The 25,787-nt window shown below is 41.5% G+C and overlaps 2 protein-coding genes, 1 long non-coding RNA gene and 1 pseudogene across 4 annotated transcripts in view; 3 read left to right on the plus strand and 1 right to left on the minus strand.

Annotated features, from left to right (window-relative positions):
* The window catches only part of LOC104987526, a 34,245-nt gene extending 9,591 nt beyond the window's left edge, over nt 1-24,654 (minus strand). The window contains exon 1 of the long non-coding RNA XR_825133.1: nt 24,579-24,654. This is a non-coding gene — a long non-coding RNA (uncharacterized LOC104987526). The remainder of the gene's footprint in view (nt 1-24,578) is intronic.
* LOC104987525 (interferon-induced protein with tetratricopeptide repeats 1-like) lies at nt 11,164-17,296 on the plus strand. The gene is made up of 2 exons (XM_010838508.1): nt 11,164-11,296; nt 15,847-17,296. The coding sequence occupies exons 1-2, from the start codon at nt 11,292-11,294 to the stop codon at nt 17,276-17,278; spliced, it is 1,437 nt and encodes a 478-aa protein (XP_010836810.1). The 5' UTR covers nt 11,164-11,291; the 3' UTR covers nt 17,279-17,296.
* LOC104987524 lies at nt 17,442-18,893 on the plus strand (annotated as a pseudogene). Its single transcript, XR_825132.1, has 2 exons — nt 17,442-17,940; nt 18,068-18,893. The product of XR_825132.1 is annotated as a eukaryotic translation initiation factor 4E-like (transcript).
* Nucleotides 24,603-25,787, plus strand: part of IFIT5 (interferon-induced protein with tetratricopeptide repeats 5) — a 10,162-nt gene continuing 8,977 nt past the window's right edge. The window contains exon 1 of the mRNA XM_010838507.1: nt 24,603-24,890. Coding sequence (XP_010836809.1) covers nt 24,886-24,890 — 5 coding nt within the window. The 5' untranslated portion in view covers nt 24,603-24,885. The remainder of the gene's footprint in view (nt 24,891-25,787) is intronic.

Here is a 25,787-nt window from a genome sequence, read left to right on the forward strand (position 1 = left end):
GATGTTTTCCTCCTCTCTTCCCTGGCCTACTGAATGCAACTGTACCAATTCCAAACATCTTCCTCTCTGCAAAAGAGGATATTCATGACATTTTCTGGAAAAGGGACAGTTTAACTGAAGTATATTTCTATATTAACAGCAGGCATGGCTGCCTCCCACCACCCCTTTTCTTGTCATTCCAAATCAAGCATGTAACAAGTCAAGAAAAAGGACTCAAAGGTAGCCATCTGCCAGTGAAGTGACAGTCAGATCTACTCCCTGACCCTGAGGATCTCTTTACTTGATTCAGTTTCAGAGTTTTTACAGCATCAGTACCTGGGTCCCTAAAATTGTTCCTGGCTCTCAATCATTGACTAACCTGGTCCTGACAGTTGTCCAAAAGAAAACAGTATGTCAGAAATACAATTCCTGGGTAAAAGCAAGCAAAGTTGCTTTCCTAATGACTCCTGTATTCTGTATATATCCTGGACCCAGCATCCCATCTTCTCAAACCTTAAACTGATAATGGCTCAGCAAACCAGTACATCTTACTCATGGAAATGTTTTTCTTCAACTATGTTAATGAAACTACGCATTTGCTTGGAAATCTGCCCTTCTTCAGGATTCATGTCAATTGTGTTATGGCCTGAGATGACTCCCTTTGTGCCATTCTATCTCAAAATGCATGTTGTGGGAGAGGGGCCTGGTGCAACTCTCTCAGTCTTGAGGTGTTTCTCTTATCTGATTAGCAGCTTGCTAACAGGTATAAAACACCTCGCTAAAAACTTTCTGTCCCTTTCTGATGTCTATGTCAAAGCTTTCTCTATCTCTTTTTATACTTTAATAAAACTCTGCTACACAAAAGCTCCGAGTGATCAAGGCTCGTCTCTGGCCCCAGATTGAATTCCTCTACTATGGAGGCCACGAATCCTGGGGTCATTCACGGCTCTCAGCCACAACCTTTCATAGGGGTGGGGAGTACACTGAAACCAGCTATTAGCTGGAGCTAATTTCTAACATCCAGGAGCAGTTAGGAATTCAACCACTGGATGATGCCTTTACAATCTTATCATAAGAAAGAGCACTGATATACTTTGCTTCCCTGTGATTGGCTTAAGGGCAGGTGAGCAGCAGAAAATATTTTGCCCTGGAAAGTGTACTGACCTGAAAAAATCATCAAAGGACACAGGAGAAGAAATGAAAGGTGTGAGGTTGGGGACTGTGATAATAAGCTCCAACAGTGCAATGAGGAGAGATGAGATCAGTCAGGGAATAGGTAGGGAACTTGCCATTAACAAAGGGGTCAGATTGGAGAGCAGGGCCTGACCCCTAGGTCCTCCCAGTTGCTCTGTGGTGCAATCACTCAAGTATCATTCAATGAATTTCATTAAGATTTTGGAACGTGCCCTGGTGTTAGCTCTAGACCTATTTGAGTCTCATCTCCAATCTGCAGTGCTGGGAAAAAGTATTTTGACTTCTGTGATTCTAAAATATCCCAAAATAAAACCTGAAAATAATAATTATTCCTCCCAGTGTTTCATAAAGATTAAATGGTTTCTTTACAAGTATTAAGGAAGAGATATACAAAGAATAAAGCCTATATAACACAATAAAAAGATCTGAGTAGTATGCAAAACGTATCTTTATAAATGCCTAGCTGCTCTGGGAAGGGACTAGAGAATTCCAGGAAGTCCAGAAATAACAAGAAAGAGAATGCACATGAATAAGAACTTACTAGCTCCGGTGATATACATCTCTGGCTGTGGTTGAAACCATTAGTTTTAACAGACCGTTATCAAGGAAATGACAAAGCCTGGGACCCACACATGGGAGGTTACATCATAGAGCCTATGTTAAACCTGGGTCCACGCAGAGGATGAACTAGAAAAACTAACACCTCACAGACCTGGATGTTGGGGAGACACCTGCTTTTTCTACTTTTGACCCTAGGTGGAGAAGAAAAAAGTCTTTCCTCCCTAAGTGAAGGGAGTTGACTCCATGCTAAACACAAGCACCATACCCCAGACTGGGGAGATCTGGGCTGGAACTCAAAATGGGGAAGTGGTGAGGGGGAGTGTTATGGAGGAACTTATCAGAGCATTACTCAGCAGCCAGGCTCAAGAAATGACTACATCTGTTTTTTTTTTCCTTTTTCTTTTCCCCTGGGAACTGATTTAACCTTTTCTTCCTCCTAAATAGCAATACAGACTTTTACTACTTTTGGTCAACCCAAACTCAACTTTAGGAATGTTTCAGCACTTTTTCCTCCCACTTACAGGAGGGAATTAAAGCCTAAGGAAGCGCCCTGCCAGCGTGTTTTTCCCCTCACTCCAGCCAGCTGGGCCTAAAGAAGCCAGAGAATCCACAAGCCAACTCTGTTGGGGCTGGATTTATCATTTTCAAATTCCACAGGTAACTGTTATCTCTTACCAACAGACAGGAGGTCAGCTACAATTTTAGGCAATTAGAGGGAGGTAAAGAGCTTTTCCTATACCTACTGACTCTCAATTGTCTTTAGCTCAAAAGTAATCCATATGCCGAAGAAGCATATTTTAGGGTGGCACATTTTGGTATCCTTCAATAACACTGTAATAGAAGATCAATAAATTTGCCGGAAAAAAATAAAAGAAAATAAATTTGCAGAAAAACAATGAGACAAAGGAAAAGGGTTTTATGTTTTTAGGGGCAGTCAACTGTGGGCAGGTAAATATAGGGGAAAACTAACGGAAGACAGGGCTTCCCAGGTGGTACAGTGGCAGAGAATCCACATGCCAATGTAGGAGACACCAGAGATGGGGGTTCAATCCCTAGATTGGGAAGAAGCCCTAAAGCAGAAAACAGCAGCCTGCTCTAGTATTCTTGCCTGTGAAATCCCACAGACAAAGAAGCCTGGCGGGCTACAGTCTGTAGGGTCACCAAGAATCGGCCACAAATGGACGACTGAGCACACACGCAGTGGAAGAAGATAAGGGTTACTCTAGCAGGGTTTGTCTGCATAGACTCTCTGAATGCCATCTAATCTCCAGTAATAAGGTTGCAACCTTTTTCTCGGTACAGGAAATAGGAAGGCAAAGAGCTTTTCTTGTGTTTGCTACCTTTTAACTGATTTTAGCTCCAAATAATCTTTATGCTTGACTGACATATTTTGGGGTAGGACACTCTGACCCTCTTCAACAACAAAAGGATACAAAGCAAAATCAGCAAGAGAAAGGCACATGAAGAAAACCAAGTACGATTTTCCAAGAATCTTGTCCCAGTTGGAGTCACACAAGATGTGCTTAATTCCTGCTGCATCAAATTATGACAACACATGTAAAGTTCTTGTCTACCAGAAAAGCTCACCAGAGACCTAGCACCCAAGGCTTCTCAAGGAGGTTGGCCACATAGGCCCCATCTATCCAGTATGTACCCAAATTCCAGACTCTCAGGAGGATAGCACGAAGTTGCCATAAACCATAGTGTTTGTACAGTTTAGGCACAGTGAAAGCTGTTTGTATCAGAAAATAGTGTTCCCAGAAACCAACAATCAGGTAGGCTTTTCTAAAAACAGTCTCAAGCCTGTTAACTCTTCTCTGCACAGACGTGTATCTCCAAGGAGATAGTGGAGTTGAAGTACTCAGATCTTAATTTCAAATTCCCCAGGGAATGGGCAGCCAGATGATCAAGACCTACTCAGAGCTTATTAGAAACCTACATGAATGTGGAGTAGTTGGGACAGACAACAACTAAGATGCCATCACTAACAAGCCTAGTTTCCAGCTCAAGCCCCAGCATGAACAAGTCTCTCTCCTTTTCATCACATACATTAGGAATTGGGCCCCACAGCAGAAGGGGAGCAGCTCACCATCACTTGCATTACCGGCTGAACCATCCTGCCCCCTCTATCCATGGAAAACTTTTCTTCCACTGGTCTCTGGTGCCAAAAGATTGAGGGCCACTGACATGCATTATAAATTTTGTGACAGAATGGTATTTGGGGATCTGGGAAATTTTTCTGTAATCATTCTCCAAAAGTCAACATATTCAGTAACTACAGATTATATACACAGTTTAAATGCAGAGAAAACATATATGATTAAAAATGAAAATATTAATTGATTTAATAAAAATGGCATTTTTTATTCAAAGCATAGAATGGGTGCTTTAATTATGTTTAAGTTTTTTATGAGAAATGGAGTATTTCCTGCCATATCGGTAAACAAGTTATGTCACAGTCATCCGTGACACCTGCCCTCAAAATGTAAACTTCTGAGACCTAGGCACAATCAGGAAGAACAATACCTGCCCAATATGGCAGCCATCAGGCTGCAGCCACTCCCTGTGGTGAGCACTGAGGAACTCAGGCTGTAAAAAGAAAACACAGGAAACTGGCCCCAGATAGCTGAGATGCATATGAAAGGAGTAATTTCAGTGAGCCCAGCCTCCTGCATTTTCCCATATGTACAAAAGCACTAAATTCCTTAACTTGAGCTATCTGAAAGTGAAAGTGTTAGTCACTCAGTTGTGTCTGACTCTTTGTGACCCCATGGACTGTAACCCACCAGACTCCTCTGACCATGGAATTCTCCAGGCAAAAATACTGGAGTGGGTTGCCATTTCCTTCTCCTGGGGATCTTCCCCACCCAGGGATTAAACCTGGGTCTTGCACACTGCAGGGAGACTCTTTACCAACTGAGTCACCAGGGAGCCTGATCTAGCTGGTTTTCCTTAACTAACAATAATCTTTGGATGTTCAGACTACTTGCCCCTTTGTTGCAAATGTCTATATAACTGGACTCCCCACCCCTGCCTCCCTGAGCAGTACTCTCAGGGTTACTTGAGATGCTGTCTCCCAGTCTTGACATCCTAAAAATTCCTACCGAATAAAACATAACTGTCAACTTTTAGGTTGTGATTATCTTTTAAGTTGACACTGAAGACAAAGAGTTTAGAATCATATGTGTGATCTTTAATAAGAGAAGAGGCTCATGAGTCTGGCAGGAACTCTTGTATGTTATCCAACAGGTTAAGCCAACAGGTTAAGGGGCTGAGGCTTAGCCAGTTTTCTCAAGCAGAGATGAGGATCAGTGGGTCATTAGGCAACTGAAACTTTTCTAATGAACGAGGGAATTTTATCTCTTCTTGAGTAAGAAACACTAGGAAATAAGAAAAAAAGCACATGAAGACAGGTTCATATTTGTAGAAGAACACAGGCACTGCTGTATATGCACCGTCTCTTCCTAAAGAAGAGGACAGAGGTATTGTCCATTCTCTTGATGGGGGCAAAAAAGGCCAAAGACAATGAAGTTTCCAAAGCAAGGCCTTTCAGAGTCAGGGCTACAAATATGGTTCCAGGTTATATTTTCAGGAATTGTAAGCTCTAAAGGATCATGAAATTTCCCCTAATAACCTCTTTTGTTACAGTGATAGGAAACTGAGGCCCAGAGGATAAGAGTAAGTGGGTCACCAAATAGCCTATTTGCACAGGCCACCTAGCTCTAGGCCCAGTCCTCATTCCACAGTGCTGCATATTCTAAGTTCCAGTGCTGTTCTGATAGGCCACTTTTATCCCACAGAGAGGTAGTATGAAAAAGCTGCAACTCACAACTTCCCTCTCAGAGAGTTTAAAGTTTCGGTTTAATTTCCTTCAAATTGGCATCTCCCTGCCATATTTGTTTCCTTTTTTGCTTACAATATTCCTGCAGTTGTTATAGGTCTTTTCCCCCATCAGATCAATCAAATCTGACACCAACTCTACATCTCTCAGATTCTCTGAATACCAACTGGCTGTCCAACAATTCTACTCTGTTCTAATGCTAACTACCTGGAGTTAGCATGAGTCCCCACAAGTCTAGGGTGTAATCCAATTAGATTGTCCTCTCTTTAGTTACCACTTACAAGTAGTCGGTCCCCAAGTTATTTTTACTTCTGTCTGACTTAGCTACACATTCAGGAGTTCCCATAAACCCTTCCTCAGTTTTGATAATTCACTAGAACCACTCAAAGAACCCAGGAAAGTGTTTTACTTATGACTGCCAGTTTGTTATAAAGGATGCAGCTCAGGAAAACCCAAATGGAAAAGATGCACAGGACAATGTGCGGGTGAGAGTGGCACGGAGAGTGCACACTCTCTCCTGGTGTGCCATCTTCCCATATTCCCGAACATCTACATTGCACAGGCATGACTGATTATATGAGGTCATTTACATGTGGGATCTACAAAATAGTACAAATGAACTTATTTACAAAACCGAAACACTAACAGACATATAAAACAAACTTATGGTTACCAAAGGGGCAGGAGGGTGGGATAAATTGGGAATATGGGATTAACAGACACACACTACCACATAAAATCGATAAATAACAAGAATTTACTGTGCAGCTCAGGGAACTATAATTCAGTATCTTGTAATAAACTATAATGGAAAAGAATTTTAAAAAGAATATAGCTATTTACATGGAAAAAATATATATATAATTGAATCAATTTGCTATATACCTGAAATTAACACAATTTGTAAATCAACTATACTTCATTTAAAAAAACAGAATATGCAGAGGCACATTTCTTTTTTTTTTTAATTGTAGTTGATCTACAACGTTGTGCCAATGTCTTCTATACAGCACAGTGACTCAGTTATACATATAGATATATATACACTCTTTTTTTATATTCTTTTCCATTATGGTTTATCATTGGATATTCAACACAGTTCCCTATTCTATGCAGTAGGACTTAGTTGTTCATCCATTCTGAATGTAATATTTTGCATCTACCAACCCCCAAATTCCAGTCCATCCCTCTTCCTCCGCTCCCCCACCCTTGGCAACACCATTTCAACCTTGTGGATACTAAACAGAGCAGATTTATTAGATTTAGACAGAAGAAAACTACTAGAGCAGGAATACCACCTTTTCCTTGTAAACAAGGTCCGACTAAGTTAAAACAATACATATGCTGAAATGTTTTATCAGTTAATCATACTGATTATCTTCTTACACAACAACAACAACAAAATAAGATAAATTGATTGGTAGATCCAGAAGCTGATAGCTGAATATGTGACAAAGCAAACACAGTAAAATGTTAACTGTAGAATCTAGGTGGTGAGTACATTAGCATTTGTTGGAAAATTCTCTGAACTCTATGCTTAATGATGTTCATAATAAAACGTTAGGGTAAAAAAAAAGTATTTAAAGTAAATCAAAACAAGGAAAATGAATATATATATACATATATATATATATGGGATAAAGGCTAAAACCACATAGAGAAGTATTCCAAGTGATTTTTTTTAACACATTGTAATTCAACTTTTTAAAAGGATATATCTTGTGAACAAAAGAACAGCAAATAAGCAGTCATTGTGAATTGTTTTGTTATTCTGAGACTTCTTAGTGTATTGTGGAGTAGAACATATGTACACTGGTATCACTTAGAAATGAGATAGTCAATTCAGGAGAAAAGAAACTGAGATGTAGGATCAATTAGGTTAAGTAAAATTTTGGTAAATTTGAATTTGTAAGATGAAATCACAATATATTCTATCTTTAAAATATATACGGGGCTTTCCGGGTAGTTCAAATGGTAAAGAATCTGTGGGAGACCTGGGTTTGATCCCTGTGTTGGGAAGATCACCAGAAGGGAATGACAACCCACTCCAGTATCTTGCCTGGAGAACTCCACGGACAGAGGAGCCTGGCGGGCTACAGTCCATGGGGTCAGAAAGAGTCGGACATGACTGACTGACTAACTCTTAACAAGGGATACTGAGCTAGGCTTCTAACAGGCCCCCATGTAGTTTTCTGAGACTTCCCAAAGTAACTTTCAGGAGCATCGCCCATGACCGTACCTCCCTCTTTAAAATATACACACAGTACCAATATCATTTTCCTGGTTTTGATACTGTACTACAGTTACACAAGATGCTGCTATTGGTGAGGGGGGGTGGGTAGTCAGGGGCTGGTGGCTCAAGACTTCCTACAACTCCCTGTGAATCTATTCAAGAGAAGCCTGAAATGTAAAGGAGGAAATGGTACAAGTTCAGTTTGTACTTGACTGTGTTGCAACAAGCCAAACTGCAGGTCAAGGTGGGCTGAGTGGATGCCTGAAAACCCATAAGTATGTGAACATCTGGAGAAGGCAATGGCACCCCACTCCAGTACTCTTGCCTGGAAAATCCCATGGACTGAGGGCCCTGGTAGGCTGCAGTCCAGGGGGTCGCTAGGAGTCAGACACGACTGAGCGACTTCACTTTCACTTTTCACTTTCATGCATTGGAGAAGGAAATGGCAACCCACTCCAGTGTTCTTGCCTGGAGAATCCCAGGGACGGGGGATCCTGGTGGGCTGCCGTCTATGGGGTCGCACAGAGTTGGACATGACTGAAGTGACTTAGCATAGCATAGCACGTGAAAATCATCAGAACATTCACAACAAGAGACTTCTGATGTCTCTGAGTTCTTCACCATGGATGTGAGGGGAAGTATTTAGAAATAATCTCAAAAGCCAGGAACATACTCTTTCTGTTGGTTTATCACATTATGTAAGTTTTATATGTACAACACTATATTTCAACTTCTGTACACACTACAGTGCACTAACCACCAAATGTTTAGTTTCCACCTGTCACCACAGAGTTGACCCCCTTAACCATTTTGCCCTCTCCCATCCCTGTTTCCCTCTGCTGCTGCTGCTGCTGCTAAGTCACTTCAGTCATGTCCGACTCTGTGCGACCCCATAGATGGCAGCCCACCAGGCTCCGCCATCCCTGGGATTCTCCAGGCAAGAACACTGGAGTGGGTTGCCATTTCCTTCTCCAATGTATGAAAGTGAAAAGAGAAAGTGAAGTCGCTCAGTCTTGTCCGACTTAGCAACCCCATGGACTGCAGCCTACCAGGCTCCTCCATCCATGGGATTTTCCAGGCAAGAGTACTGGAGTGGGGTGCCATTGCCTTCTCCGCTGTTTCCCTCTAGTAGAGGTCAAAACATTCAGAATCCCATTCTTCTTCCATGCCATCCTGTGAATCAGGAGGAAACTGAGGACTTCATTGCCTGCCGTGCAGGTGGGGAAACAAGTCACAGTCACGAACAGACTGAAGCTGGGCCTCACAGAAAGGGAAGGAGGCTCAGGGACTGAGTCCCACATCGCTCAGTCAGAGAATTTCCGTCATACAATAGACAACAGTACCTTGTTCTAGCCCAGGCATACATCAAAATCACCTGGGCATTTCCTTTTACTACTGAGATGGGGAGAGGGGCATTCCCAGGGATGTCTTCAATTGGTCCCAGGTGAGGCTGAATTAGCATTATTCTGAAGTCTCCCTAGATGATTCTCGTGTGCTATGATGATTGAAATTCAATAATCTATTCCCAATCACTTCTGCATCAGTTGAGGAAACTGAGGCTCATAGAGCTGAAGTAGTTTATCACAGCTGGCCAGTCACTCAGGGAGCCATCTAATCCTACTATACTCCTGGGAATGGACTTATAGCATAGCGCTGAAATTCCATTTCTGTAAGTCTCATTTTCTCCAGTTCTTGTTTTCTTTTCCTAGCTGTAAGTGTACTCTTGGACACACACATACACAGACTTTTTGGGGGGCTGTTTTCTTCTCTACTGCTTTGTCTTGTGTTGCTCAAAGATCTATTTACTCCACAGAGACACGAAGCAAGATTCCGAATATCTAATCAGTCCAAGCCACAGTCCCATAGACCCAGGACTGCTGCCAAATTCATGGCAATGGTGCGATAAACGTTTTGTGTGCGTCTCTGCGTTCTATCTAGTGCCCTGGAAAATTACAAACCCAACTGTTTTTCTTCACACGAATTCCAAAGACACCTCACTCCCCTGCAAAGAGAGGTTGGCTCTCTAATTAATTTATCTTGGCATCTGCTTATTGCCTGAACATTTATTAGAATACAATTTATTCAGAAATTTTTATTTGTGTAGAACTTTCTAACCAGTTCAGGATGACATGGCAGATGAGCTGGGTGGGAGGGATTAAGCAGGAAGGGTTTAGATTTGGCAGTGTGTTTAAGTGTTTCTAAGAGGAACACATTCTTACAGTTCCTCCTTTTCTGATTCTTTTTTAAAAGAAAGAATGTAGGTGTTGTGTTTTTTTTTTTAAGAAAGCACTATTTAAACTTGATGACAGAAAATACCACTACTACTACTACTATTATTACCATCATCATCAATAGTCACCTTTTATTTGCAAGCTTTTATGTGCCAAGTAGTTGCTAAGTACTGGATTGGCCAAAAATTCATTCGGGTTTTTCCATCATATCAGCACTTACTCTTCTCAACCTCTTACCACAAGCACCATGACTCTGTAAGATTACACAGGCCAGGCTGAGGCAGGCCAAAGTGGATGCCATGGGCACCAAGAGGATAACAGTCTTACACAGATATGATAATCATGTCTAGTGAATACAAACACTTTAGATGGCTACAACAGAGGGCATTACAAATAAGGAAATATTTTCATTCAGGCCCAACATGTTTTATTTGAAGTCTCAAGATTCTAGCAGGTTTTCTTGGTTCCCATGAACAAATAATGAGTTTTAGGACTCTTTTTTTTAAATCACTGATCATTCTCCAGAAAGAAGGGTATGCAAAAGCACAAAATAATTAGTAAGACTGATCTCTCAGAGAATAGGAACAAATTTGAGTTAAGGCTCCAGTTTACTGACTTGCAGAATTTTATACCATATAAAGAACAATGTCTGTTTCCAGATGAGCAAACAAAGGCACAGATTGAGGGCATGACTTTGGCCAGTTCACAGAGCCAATTTTCACAGGACTCCCTGGCTCTAGGTTCAGTGGACTCTACATTACTGGCATCTCTTAGTTCCTGGGTTTCTAAAAGGCCTTACAAAGTCTGAGAGGAATTTGTTGTCGTTCAGTCACTCAGTCATGTCTGACTCTTTGGGACCCCATCAACTATAGCCCCCCAGGCTTCCCTGTCCTTCACCATCTGCAGGAGCTTGCTAATTCCTGAAGAGAGGAATCAGTACATCAAAAAGCTGCTTTCCACCAGCCTTTTCTCAATCCATTTTCAAAACAGAACAAAGGAAGCATTAGCTGTTTAAGTTTCATTTTCTGCAATTCTGCCTACTTTAATTTCACTTTCTACTTTCAGTTTCCAACTTATCGTTGCAAAAACACACCCACAAGTTACATCATTAGCTGTGGTTCATCTCCCATATATAGCCCTGACCTGGGGCATAAATTTATCTGAAAATCCGTAAGACAGACAGAACAGACCTCAGAGAAGACCATCCAGCTAGACAAAGCATTGCAGAACTGCTGCCTAATTCACAGCAACCATGAGGTAAGCCTTTCTCTGTTTCTCTGCCTTTCTGTATAAAGCTTCTGGAAAAAATTTTAACCATACTATATCAACAGACTTAGTCTCGGTGATGCCATTTCCTTATTTTTCTATTTGACCAACTGTTTTGGACTGAACGTATACGTGAGTGCACTCACACACATGCACATTCATACATGCCCATAAACTGTTTTATCAGTTCATTTTCCTTCTTTGTCAGCATCTTCCTGAGGAATTTGCTGAAACCCAAAGAAAGGGAGGGAAACAGAAAGGGTGGAAGGGAGAGAACAATCCCAGTCTCTGAAACAATTTTCCACCAATCTCCCTTCTGTCTGAGCTAGCGGGGGAATGGACAGTTAATCTGGATACAGATGTTGCTTTCTGGCTCCTCGACAGGAGGAAAAAAGTAGAGTGCACACAGCTGTGTGAGCCACAGCAGTGGCGTCTCTCAGCTATCTTGAGAGAAATATTGTGGTGGATGAGGAAGAGATGCTCACTGCTTAGAGAACAAGACCTTTCTCTGCTGGCATCTGGTCTCACTATCTGCACTGCCGGGCTCCTATGTCAGGCTTTGTCAATCTGACTGGATCTAAGATTCGCAGGTTAACTGTCCTCTGGGGCAGCCAGGTGGCCTGCGATCCTTGACAGCCTCCTGTTCACAGGGCTCGGCTAGAGTTCTGTGCTTGGGAACTCCCACATCTTCCTTAGCTAAAGGGCCTAATGTAAACTGTATTATCTAAACTGAATCTTGATTCAAAGAACCTTGGATCTTATCAGATCAAAAAAACATTAATATTGGCCTGCAAATTTGCCCTCAGTGTTCCAGTGTACAAAACTTTGAAGGGGCAACAGTTTCAGAAAATGCATAATTACAGACCTATTGTCAACCCTTCTCCCCTCCTTTGGTTCACAGACAAATAAGAGTGGATTATCACTGATAAGAAAATAATAACAACAGCAACAAAAATCATCATCATAATAATAGAAAAGTAGATATCATGTCCTGGATGCTTATCAAGTGCCAGCCTGGCTTCCAAAGTATTATGTAAATTATTACATTTACATTATACATTTACAAAAGAAACTTATGAGGCAAGTACTCGTATTATACTTTTTTTGCCAATAACGAATTTTAAATTAAAAAGTTAAGACTACACAGATAATAAGTGATAGAGCTAGACATGAACCAGAGTCTCTATTCAATGATACCTTATTTAATCTTTAAACTGATGTTTCTTAAAAGGTACCAACGGAGGTTCATGAGATCATTTCAGATGGCATAGTAATTAGCTTTTATATTTTAAAGGAAGATCCCCTAGAGGAGGGTATGGCAACCCACTCCAGTATTTTTGCCTGGAGAATCCCACGGACAGAGGAGCCTGGTGGGCTATAGTCCATGGGGTTGCAAAGAGTCAGACACAACTGAAGCAACTTAGCATGCATGCATGCATATTTACATAATTTGCAGAATTTCTACTCAGGCTAGTAACATGAATTTTTATAGTGATAAAATACATGTATGATAAAATTTACCATTTTAACTGTTTTCAGTTCAGTTGAGTTCAGTCATTCAGTTGTGTCCGACTCTTTGCGACCCCAAGGACTGCAGCATGCCAGGCTTCCCTGTCCATCACCAACTCCTGGAGCTTGTTCAAACTCTCGGCCATCTAGTCGGTGAGCCATCCAACCATCTCATCCTCTGTAAACTCCTTCTCCTCCTGCCTTCAATCTTTCCCAGCATCAGGGTCTTTTCCAATGAGTCAGTTCTCTGCATCAGGTGGCCAAAGTATTGGAGTTTCAGCTTCAGCATCAGTCCTTCCAATGAATATTCAGGACTGATTTCCTTTACAAATGACTGGTTTGATCTCCTTGCAGTCCAAGGGACTCTAAAGTCTTCTCCAACACCACAGTTCAAAAGCATCAATTCTTTGGCGCTCAGCTTTCTTTATAGTCCAACTCTCACATCCATACGTGACTACTGGAAAAACCATAGCTTTAACTATTTTAAGTATACAATTTTGCAGTATTTAGTACAACAATGTAGTGCAACCATCACCACTATCTAGTTTAAGAAAATTTCGTCACTCTGAGAAGTCACTCACCTCTCATCCTTCACTCCAGGACCTGGTAACCATTAATCTGCTTTCTGTCTCTACAGATTTGTCTATTGTGGATATTTCATATATATGGAAGCATACAACACACGGCCTTTTGTGACTGACTTATTTAACTTAATGCCTTCAAGGTTCATCCATACTGAAGCATGTGTCAGAATGTACTTCCATTTTAAAGCTGAATAATATTCCATTGTATGCACTGACTACATTTTGCTTATCCATTCACCCATTGGAGAACACTTGGGTTTCTCCCACTGTGAATAATGCTGCTATGAATATAAGTATACAAATATCTATTCAAGTCTTTGCTTTATTTTGGGTATCTACCAGAAGTGGAACTAATGAAGTATATGGTAATTCTATATTTAATTTTTTGAGGAATCATCATTTTCCACAGCAGCTGCCCCATTTTACATGCTCCCTAGCAATGCACAAGGGTTCTAATTTCTCCACATCCTTGACAACATTTGGTATTTTCTGTGTTTTTGATAAATACCCATCCTAATGGATGTGTAGAGGTATTTTATTATGGTTTTGATTCACATTTCATTAATGACTGGTGATGTTGAACATCTTTTCATGTACTTACTGGCCATCTGTATATTTTCTTTAGGGAAATGTCTATGCATGTCCTTTGCCCATTCTTTTAATCAGTTATTTGTTTTTCTGTTGTTAAATTGTAGGAGCTGCTTATTAGTCTAAATATTAATCCCTTATCAGGTACATGATTTGAAAACATTTTCTCCCATTCTGTGGGATGTCTTTTCATTCTATTGATACTGCCCTTTGATGCACAAAACTTTTTAGTTTTGCTAAAGCTCAACTTGTTTATTTTTACTTTTGTTACCTTTGTTTTTAGCATATCCAAGAAATTGTTGCTAAATCCAATGTCATGGAGCTTTTTCCCTGTTTTGTTTCTAGATTGTTATAGCTTTAGATGTTACATTTAGATCTTTGACACATTTTGAATTCATTTTTTGTATATAGTATAAGGAACAGGTCCAACTTCAATCTTTTGTATATGGATATTCCTCCTTTCTGCATATATCCCAGACTGAGTACTGGAGAAGCCAGAAACCTAGAAATGCTGGTAGGCATGAATAGAAAAGTCCCATGAAAAACCTGCTCTCTCTAGCCAAAGGACCCAAAAAGGAGACAGTCTAGCAAAACAAAAAATTTATAAACAACCACTACTCTAGCCAAATACCACAGAAAAAGTCAAACAAAAACTAAGGCCCCATTCCCAACTCTGCTAGTAAAGGCTGAGTGGGTAGCCAAGACTTCTATTCTCACCAGGCTATGAGCTAGGCATCTGGACTCTTCCACTCCGTCCCCCAACGGATGATGTCAGAGAAGGCCAAGTGGAGTGCATTGCCTTCTCTGGTTCAAAATCACTAGCATTAGGGAAATGCAAACTAAGACCACAAAGAGCTACCTCTACATCTATTAAAAGAGCTAATAACATTTTCTTTAAAAAAGTGGAAATATCAAATTCTGGTAAGAATACAAAGAACTAGATCATTCATACATTACTCTGTATGTGTGTTAGTTACTCAGTTGTTTCTGATTCTTTGCGACTCCATGGACTGTAGCCTGCCAGGCTCCACTGTTTATGGAATTTTCCAGGCAAGAATACTGGAGTGGATTGCCATTCCCTTCTCCAGGGGATCTTCCCAATCAAGGGATTGAACCTGGGTCTCCAGCACTGCAAGCGAATTCTTTACCGTTTGAGCCACCAGGGAAGCATACGTTACTAGTAGGAATGAAAAATGAACAGTGTGCATATTGTACCACTGTCAGTTTCCTAGTTTCGATGTTGTACTATAGTTGGATAAAATATAATCTTTGGGAGAAACTGGATCAAGGATACACTGCCTTATGTTCTATCTTTGCAAATTTCTGTGAATATATATAAATAAATAAATATTTCCCACAAATAAATCCAACTAAAATAAATGGGTCAAATATGATCACAGTTAGATAGTCTTAATTTGTTACATAATCTGCAGACTAAGGTTGTGATGTCAATAATATTTCCTAAGGCTCTGCGTTTCTTACTGGTCTCGACCTTAAATACAGCAATAGGAAAACAGAAAACTCTTATATAACATGAAATATGCATGCTCTAAGTGTTTTACATAGATAGGCTTATTAATTCTCACCAAATCCAGTGTGCTAAGTTTATCTTCTGTGCTTTACAAAGGAGGTTCTGAAGCACAGAGAAGTTTCATGGCTAGAAAATGCTGGAGTCAGTGTATGGAGCCAAGCAAACTGCATTCAGAGGCCAAATGGATCTTAGAAATACAGGAACTCGATGGAAGATCAAAGCAGGCAGGCCCTTTTCAAGGCTAGGCTCCAAATAGGAGGTGTTTTACTTGGCTTATTTCTATTGGCTATTTGTTACCTAACAAAGAAAATCTGCTTTTGTTTTTACAGTTATAAAGCTGATGAGGATCAGCTCAAGGATAAGCTGCTACTGTTGAGATGTCACTTTACATGGGATATGATCATTGCAGAGACAGAAATACCGGATTTAGAAAACAGGGTCTTGGAGGAGATTATGTTCCTGGACATCAAATACAATGTGGGAATATACAACTTACTGGCCTATGTGAAACACCTGAGAGGCCAGAATGAAGAAGCCCTGAAGAGTTTACAAAAAGCTGAAGACTTAAGCCAGCAAGAACATGCCAACCAATCAGAAGTGAGAAGTCTGGTTACCTGGGGCAACTATGCCTGGCTGCATTACCATATGGGCCAACAGGCAGAAGCCCAGATTTACCTGGACAAGGTGAAGAACACTTGCAGGAAACTTGGGAATTCCTCCAGCTATAGAATGGCGTGTCCTCAGATGGACTGTGAGGAAGGATGGGCCTTGCTGAAATGTGGAGGAAAGAATTATGAACGGGCCAAAGTCTGCTTTGAAAAGGCTCTGGAAGTGGACCCTGAAAACCCCGAATTCAGCACTGGGTATGCAATCGTTGTCTATCGCCTGGAGGGCTTTAACAAAGCACAGATTAGTGCGGAATTTTGTCTGAACACCTTAAAACAGGCTGTCAAGCTAAATCCAAATGATGCATACATTAAGGCTCTTCTTGGCCTGAAGCTTCAAGATGTAGAACAAGAAGCTGAAGGAGAAAAGTACATCAAAGAAGCACTGACCAATGCGTCCTCAAAGGCTTATGTCTTTCGGTATGCTGCCAAGTTTTACCGAAGAAAAGGCGTTCTGGATGAAGCTCTTCGGCTCTCAAAATTGGCCTTGGAGGAAACCCCCTCTTCTGCTTTCCTGCATCACCAGACAGGGCTTTGCTACAAGTCACAAATAAGCCAAATAAAGTTCGCTACAAACTGTCAGCCTAAAGGACAGGATAAAGAAAACATCAACAGAATAATACCATTAGCCATACATCATTTGGAACGTGCTGTGCAACTAAAGCCCACATTTGAGTTAGCTTATACAAGCCTGGCAGAAATGTACGCAGAAGCAGGTGACCACAGAAAAGCTGATGATACTTTTCAAAAAGTGCTCTGCATGAAAGCACTCGACAAAGAAGTGCTGCAACACATACATTTGCACTACGGCCGATTTCTGGAATTTCACAAAAAATCTGAAGTCGATGCAATTAGCCATTATTTAAAAGCAATAAAAATAGAAAGCCCATCAACAGATAGGGATAAAAGCATCAATTCTTTGACGAAATTGGCTTCAAAGAAACTCCGGAGAAATCCATCAGATATAGAAAGCTTGAGTATCCTTGGGTTCATCCACAAAGTAAAAGGAGAAATGAATGAAGCCCTGGAGTATTATGAGCGGGCCCTGAGGCTGGCTCCTGGCTTGGAGAACTCTGCTGTGATCCCTAGGCACTGAAATATGGACTACTGTCACAATATATACCAATCATCTTTTCTGCTTGTGACTTTCAGAAACGCATTATGTAACTCACCACAATGCTGTAATCTTTGAACAATTACTCAAACCTGATAAAACATTAGTTGTATTCAGAAAATAGGGAAACAGCCTTCAGGAGCGATTGTGCGATCAGATCGATCTAAGATGGCGACTGTAGAACTGGAAACCACCCCTATTCCCAATCCCCCGCCTACAGAAGAGAAGACAGAATCTAATCAGGAGGTTACTAACCCAGAACACTGGATTAAATAAACACCCTTTACAGAACAGATGGGCACTCTGGTTTTTTAAAAATGATAAAAGCAAACCTTGGCAAGCAAACCTTCGATTGATCTCTAAGTTTGATACTATTGAAGACTTCTGGGCTCTGTACAACCATATCCAGTTATCTAGTAATTTAATGACTGGCTGTGACTACTCACTTTTTAAGGATGGTATTGAGCCTATGTGGGAAGATGAGAAAAACAAACGAGGACAATGGCTAATTACACTGAACAAACAGCAGAGACGAAGTGACCTCGATGTTTTTTGGCTAGAGACACTGCTGTGCCTTATTGGAGAATCTTTTGATGACTACAGTGATGATGTATGTGGAGCTGTTGTTAATGTTAGAGCTAACGGTGATAAGACATGGACACGAGTTTGAGTAAACTCTGCAAGGTGGTGATGATCAGGGAGGCCTGGCGTGCTGCAGTTCATGGTGTTGAAAAGAGTCGGACCGACTAAACGACTGAACTGAACTGAAAGGTGATAAAATAGCAATATGGACTACTGAATGTGAAAACAGAGAAACTGTTAGACATATAGGGAGGGTATACAAGGAAAAGTTAGGACTTCCTCCAAAAATAGTAACTGGTTATCAGTCCCATGCAGACACAGCTACTAAGCAGCTCCACCACTAAAAATAGGTTTGTTGTTTAAGAAGACACCTTCTGAGTATTCTCATAGGCAACTGCCTCAAGCAATCAAGATTTGGGAGCTGAAGGAATGCCTCTTCAAAAGCAGAATGGACTGCATTTAAATTTGAGTTCCATCTAAATGTTGCTAAGATAAAAGGAAGTTTCATTAGCCTTTGTCTTGTACTTCTGTATTCATATTTTCTTTTTTTTTTTTAGCTAGAGTGTCCATTATCCCAATCAAAGTATTACAGTACACATCATATCATCCCCAGAATCCATACATGTGTTCCTGGCCCACTTTGTAATAGCTTAATAGAATTAACCATTACAAAAACATTTGACCCATCTACAATATTAAAAAAAGAACTTGCATTTCTATACCTTACAGGAGAATGATTTTGCTTACATTCCTTTATATGAAGGAGCGTATTTTACTGGTTTGAAAGAGTATAATGCATAGTTTTCTGGCAATTTTCTTTGTTTCTTTTTACAGCATTATCTGTCCTGTACTCTTGCTGATGGCTGCTAAATTTTATTTGCTTCCCTACTTGATAACATTAGTGATTCCGATTTCAGTTTTTCATGTGTTTTGGTTTAGTTTTTCTTTCTCATGTAACATTGGTGAAGAATCTAGGAATATGACATAAAGGTAGAATAAACATTAGTTTTGTGCATTCTTTGGTAATTTTTTTTGTAACTACAATGCTTTGCTACAAATATATGCTTTTCATTCAAATCACTGATCTATGTTTGTGTGATTTCCTAAACTTAATTGTGTATTATAAAAAATATAGTATCATAATTACATTCCTAATTAGAATTAGTATGTCTGTTTTTGTATCTTTACGCTGTACTTTAACACTTTGTATTACTTAGGTTATTTTGCTTTAAAAATTGCCTCAAGTAGAAAAGCAATCCCACTCATATTAAGACAGTGTACAAAACTGTAAATAAAATGTGTTCAGTGAATTGTCTTTAAAAAAAAAAACAGTCAGTCAGAACATACATGCCTCTACATGTGAGAGAGAGAGAAGAGAGAGAAGAACCATTTCTCTGTGAATGTTATAGAGTAGGGAAAAAAAGAAAAAAAATAGTAGTTTGTTGAGTAGATTTAAAGCAAAAAAAAAAAAAAAACACTGGACTTACATAAAATAAAATGTTCAATTCATTCACTTTATCAATAAATAGCTTTCAGTGCTAGATACCAAAAGTACTAGGGTGAAGGAGCAAAGAGAAGGTTCTTTCACCTCTACCCATCTTAGGTTTATTGGCTACAGCCTTAAATTAAACTGTCAAAAGACAGATTAACAAGAGAACAACCAGTTTATTAACACATGCATCAGGCATATCCATGAGTACCCAGTGATGAGTAACTCAAAGGTGTGACCAGAATGTGGGCTTATATAGCATCCTAACAACCAAATGATACATTTTTAGAGAAATGATAAGGCAAAGGCAAAGAACTTCAAATTTCTGAGTCGCAAATTGTATGAAGGCAAATATCGGGGAAACTAATGGAAAGTAAGAGTTTGCCTATAAGGTTTGTTACATGTGTCTTTCTGTCAGTGTCTCTGGGCTGTTTAGGGACTAGAGCTGTCTCAGGTGATTAACTTCTGTCCTTCCTGGTAGAGAGAGGAGAGACATTATTTTCCAGGCAGATGGGGGAGAACAGAGAGCTTTTCTTATATCTGCTTCTTTTCAATTGCCTTCAGCTCAAAATAACCCTTATGGCAAGGTGGCATATTTGGGGATGGCATATTCTGCTACCCCTCAGTGAACAAAGCAGACATTTTCCTCCAAACCTCAAGCAGCTTACCATCTAGTGAGAGAGACAGACAGGAAAACAAATACATAGTCAAAAACAAAAACAAAAACAAAAACAAATACATAGTCAATTAAAGGTCAGTTTTCTACATGAAGATGTTTGAAATGTAATTCATTGTCAAATTGTTCCAAGCAATTTCTATTGCTTTATGCCATTTTGCTCGAAGCACTATTGATTCAGTCATTTGCTAGCACTGATTTAGTTAGATGAATAAATAGGAAAAGGATGCTAAAGAGTCTGAGAGACCATCTATAGCAATCACCTTTGATTATAACATTTTGTTAAAAGACAATGCCCTATAAATAACATTTTTAAAAGGAAAATTAAGGAAACAATGTCATTGTTTTTTCATTCTTGTCCGTCTTTGGGGGGAAGATGTATGCATTCCTATTGTGGCTCTCTAATAAATTACCATGAACTGGGTGGCTTAAAATCACACTCATTTATTATCTTACAGTTCTAGAGGCTAGAAGCCTGAAATGGGTTTCACTGGCCTGAAATCAAGGTGTTGGCACATCCAAATCCCTTCTGGAAGCCCTAGGAGACAATCCTTGTGGTACCTTTTCCACATTCTGGAGGCTGCCTGTGTTTCCTGGTGGGAATCCTAAATCCACAGAAAAGACAAGTCCCCAAGGAATTCACAGACCTACTGGACAAGGCTTTGGATTTCTACTGAAATTCTATAGGAACTGAAGTGAGTAAGGTTTGTATCAGGAGCAGGCATGAGAGTTACAGAGAAGCAATCTTCACAATTTCCGTATCACTAAAACTAGAGGTTTATTAGATTAACAAAAACATGACTTAAAGCGCTTGTGTTTGAGGAAGGAGGCTGTAAGGTACTAAAATAAGTCTACCCACTGCCAACTCCTCCAGGTCAGAAATATGAAAATCAAATAGTTATTGGATAAGTGTCAATTCTTGAATGGCTAACTCTTCTCCAATATTGTTATACACCATCTGTACTCAGAAAGCAGAGCTCATTAAGGCAAAATAAATCTCTGGATTATGCAGTGTGTTTGTGTGATGTGTTTGACAAGCTTCAAAGATCACATTTACTTATTGTGTTTAATAACCTAACAACCATCTCTCTCACCCATCTTTCACAACTCTGGAAGACATCTCTGCTCTTCGGGCAGTTCAGTAAAACTAAAAGGTGGGACAGCCTGGATGTCTGCAGAGGAAAACAAGCAGTGAATCCAGGAAAAGAGATGCTTTCTGGTATTGAAAATACTACTGCCGAATTTACAAATGAGTATCTCCAGGCATTACCAAGAAGTTTTTAAATTGACAGCTGAATCTCAGGAGCTTGTTACTCCCATGTAAATGACTGGCAGAACCTCAGTTATTCACTGTCCTTATTTAGAATTCCCCGAGTGCCCAGGGAATGTCTCTCATGTACCCTAAATCAGGCCAAACCTTAGCTCAGGCCATTCACTACTATTATAAGTGCCCCAGCCTAGGTCTTTGATAACCACTGTCTACACACCACCACAGGATCCACCTACTTGGGAACCATCCTGGCCACCAGTATCTCCATTCTCCTGAGGCTGCTAGAACTGGACCTGCATAGGGACTAAGAGCCTCCACCCTACAGCATGCCCCAGCTTGAACTTCCCACCTTCAGTCGGTGTCCATAGGTCTGGACCTTGTCCCCAGTCAGACCCAGCCACCTCTACTTGGAGCTGGTGCTTAAGGGAGTAAGCATTCTCTGTCATTGTCCTGGATATCAACTCTTTCACCTGGGCCACCTCCTGAACTCCAGTACCACCCTTGACTTTCTGTGATCTGATTTCAACTTTTCCTCTCCGACCTAAAGTCCATCTTCTATCTCTTGCAGCTTGGGCTGTGAAGACTAATTCAAATAAATTAGGTATATTCATGAGGGTGTTACATGATTCTCAATTGTGGGGAAGAGAGAAGGATTTTGCCCCGAAGGCAAAAAAAAAAGTTGGGTTTGGCAATCTTTGGAGTTAATTTCGTTTGTCGTAACTGCAGGGTGCTACTGACATCTAGTGGATAGATGCAAGATTGCTGCTTAAACATCCTAAAATCCACTGCACGGCTTCCCACAACCCAAATGTCAATAGCACCAAGGTTGAGAAACTCCGGCTTAGATCTGTACCTTGGAAGAGTTACTAAGTTTTCAGTTTCCCAAACAGATTTTCTATTAGTTGCCATTTTTCATGTTCTACTTCTCTTTTTCTCCAGTTGCTGTGTTTTACAGGTTGATAAGAATAAATTCAGAAGACAATACACTGCTAATTTTCCCAAGAATTCACCCAATCCGACAAATTATGAAAAAAATACTGATATTCAAATTCCATCTAAAATTCAGCATGTTCAACACCTACTCAACAGCTGGGTCTTTGCTTCTTCTCAATCCTGATAATGCATATTCCTTTAAACTTTTTACAGATCGTTTTAGTCTTTCTGAATCTGAAATCCTAAACAAAACAAGCTGATAATCAGGATTTTTTTCCCCTTTTGATTTTTATCATTTACTGTTTAGTTGCTGTTCATTCAAACTGATAACCAAAGACTATCTCCTGGCCCTACAGCTAAAAGAAAGGAAAGAAGTAGGAACAAGGAAGAAAAAAACACAATCAACAAACTGGAAATATTTTTCAACAGAGGTCTATTAAATATTCTAAATCTTCAGGAAGGAGGAGATTCTGGGCATATCTTTGTACCTCCAAATAAGTCATTCAGTACTTTTTCTAAAATGTGGTTTCCCACTTAAAGGTTACCATAGCCTACAGACCCACCACATCCACATTACCTCCCAACCTCATTTCTTAGGACTTCTTCCCTGCCCTCTCCACTCCAACCACACCATCTGTGCATGCCAAGTATGCATCCATCTCTAGGCCATTGCAGTTCCTGTTCCCCCAGTCTGGAAGGCTCTTCCCTGACCCCATATCCACAGTGCTCACTTCTTCCCCCACCTCAAACCTTTCCTCCCCAATATATTTATAACAATAAAACACCAACCCTCTCTCTGCTTTTTCTCCATAGCACAATCTGACATAAAATATTATATTTGTTCTTTACCTTCACCTCTCACACTAGAAATTAACTCCTAACAAACAAGTGTAACAAAATCAAAAAGGCACAACTACCTACGTTCCGGACCTACACTGTTAATTAGCCACGCTGAACTTAATTCTGAGGGAGCAACAACTGGATTTAGGCATAAGCCCCCTTTTCTTGCAAAGCCAAAGTCAGCATTATTTAAACTAACGGACACATAGCAAAACCTGTACATTGTTGTCCATTCATTTGAAAAACAAAGTGCCCAGCACGGCATTTTGCCAAGGCATAAAAGTGATAAGCTTGTGCCTTTTAAACTTTGTGATGATGAACACTTTTTCTCAAAGTTTGAGAACTATCTCTACCCTGTGCATAATCAGGAACAAAATGCAGAAGACAGTGTGTTGGGCGAGGAGGGAGGAAGGAGGAGGGCTTGTCCCTTGTCTGTTTTATTCCATGCTATATTGACTGGGCCTTGAGCAATGTCTAGCTCTCAGCAGTTGTTTAATAAAATGTGTTGAGGGGCCTTCCCTGGTGGCTAAGACTCCGCACTCCTAATGCAGAGAACCCGGGTTCGATCCTTGGTCAGGAAACTCAATCTCACACGCCGCAACTGAGAGTTTGCATCCTGCAACTGAAGATCCTGAATGCTGCAACCAAGACCCAGTGCAGCCAAATAAATATTTTAAAAAAAAAAAAAAGTGTTGAAAGAACGAATGAATGAATTTGAAGGGGGTAAAGTGTATGGGCATTCGATATTTTCTGCTTAGGTTCCAAACCACCCTATCTTTGTTGTGTGTGTTAGTCGCTCAGTCATGGCCGACTCTTTGTGACCCCCATGGACTGGGCTCCTCTGTCCATGGGGATTCTCCAGGCAAGAATACTGCAGTGAGTTGCCATTCCCTTTGACTGGGGATCCTCCCTACCCAGGAATCGAATCCAGGTCTCCTGTATTGAAGGCAGATTCTTTACCATCTAAGCTACCAGGGGAAGCCAACTCCATCATAAAGATGGGACCTTATTATAGGATTATTATTATATTATTATAGGACCTTATTATAGGAAGCTCAGTTGTCAAGGGCATGGAAGGGAAGGGAATTTTCATAGAATTGTGGGTGGGGTGTAAAAACCTCTTTGCAAAGGGAACCTGGAATAGCTACCAAAATTTTGAATATATACACGTTTTGGCCCCCAAATTTCTCTAGGTTTACCCAGTGAAAATCACGGCACATATGCACGGCATTGCACTTGTGTTTGTTAACTCAAGACTTGAGTTTTAGCCTAGGATGCACAAAGCTATAAAGAGCATCGGTGCCACCCAACAAAAATAACGCTGAAATATTTCCAGTCATCTTAGCTAAGGAAAAAAAAAAAAAATCCAACAAATAACAACCACCCGCAAAAAGCTAAGGCACGTAGACTCAGAAGGCAGCTGAGCAGCCAAGACCAAAGTCTCAAGGCCCAGCTGCAAATTCCACCCGGAACGTCCCCGTGCTGCGCAAACCTCTCACAGCGGTTCCTCAGCCCGGCCGGGGGGCGCCCCGACTCAGCTCTTCGAGAAGTTTCTGTTTCCCGGAGCTGGACTCCGCCTAGTCGGGGATCAGATTCACTTTCTAGTTTCCCTTTCCCGCTCCTGTCCGCCCTTTAACAAAGACGGCCGCCCTCGCGCGCGGACGCAGCGCTGCGGTCACCTCGCCCGCGCGCCCACGCACACGCACGCGCGCCGCCGCTCAGCCGCAAAGGAGCAGAGGGCTGAGGAGAAAGCCCGAAGGGACCTGCACCTCCCGGAACTGCAGCAGAGCCCAGCCACCATGAGGTAAGGGCTTCTCCCCGCCTCTCCTCCCCAACTCCCTGTGGCCTTTGTTTTACACGCCATTCTCTCGTGTTCCGTTTGCCGGGCAGCGCCGCGGCCCGTGAAAAGGCCGAGCCCCAGAGCCCGGCCGCCGGGCGTCGGCGTTGGGGGCGCTCCCCTCCTGGGAGCTCGGTCCAGGTCCGCGGCGGCTGAAGGTGGGCCTGCCGGGGAGGGTGGCCGAGTGGACCCTTCCGCCAAGTCCCAGGCATCCGCGATCGGACTCTCGGGCCGAGTCGGGGGGCGGGGGTGGGGGTGGGGGGGCAGGGGGCGACGCGCCCCCGGGGACTTGTCACTTCCCTGCGGCTCCTGTCGCCGCCGCCCCCGGGCCGGTGCTGAGCTTCTGCGGTGCAGGTCCCCGCAGGCCGCAGCCTCGCGTCACACGCGTCCACTTCTGCCATTTTGCCTTTTTGATTCTTGGGTCTGACTTCCCCTCCTTTGTACCGTGGACAGATTGTTCCGGCTCCTCCCCATCCCCCGTTTTGTGGGGCTTTCTTTCTCCGTTTCCGAGACTGGCCTGTGGTGGGGGTCCTTGGCTGACCCCTTTTCATCTGGTCCCCTGCCCTGCACGGGGATGGTGAACGGTCTGCATTTAGGAAGCTGAGGCCTGAGGAGGTTCAGATGGTGGGCTCCTGCAGGCCTTACAGCCTTTTGTTCTAAATCCTGACTCGGACCACCTACTAGTTGGGTGACCCAAAGCAAAGTTTCTTCAACTCGGTGAGGCTGTTTCTTGTCTGTAAAAAGTGATGGCATCCATCTCTTAGGACTGTGGAAGCGGTTGTTGCTGAATGCCCAGCTCAGCTGAATGCCCATCTGCGTATATTTGCAGATGTTGGCTTTGTTAGGTATAAAACTGTTTAATAA

This window comes from Bison bison, unplaced genomic scaffold, assembly GCF_000754665.1.
Source record: "Bison bison bison isolate TAMUID 2011002044 unplaced genomic scaffold, Bison_UMD1.0 scf7180017864097, whole genome shotgun sequence".
Lineage (NCBI taxonomy): Eukaryota > Metazoa > Chordata > Mammalia > Artiodactyla > Bovidae > Bison > Bison bison.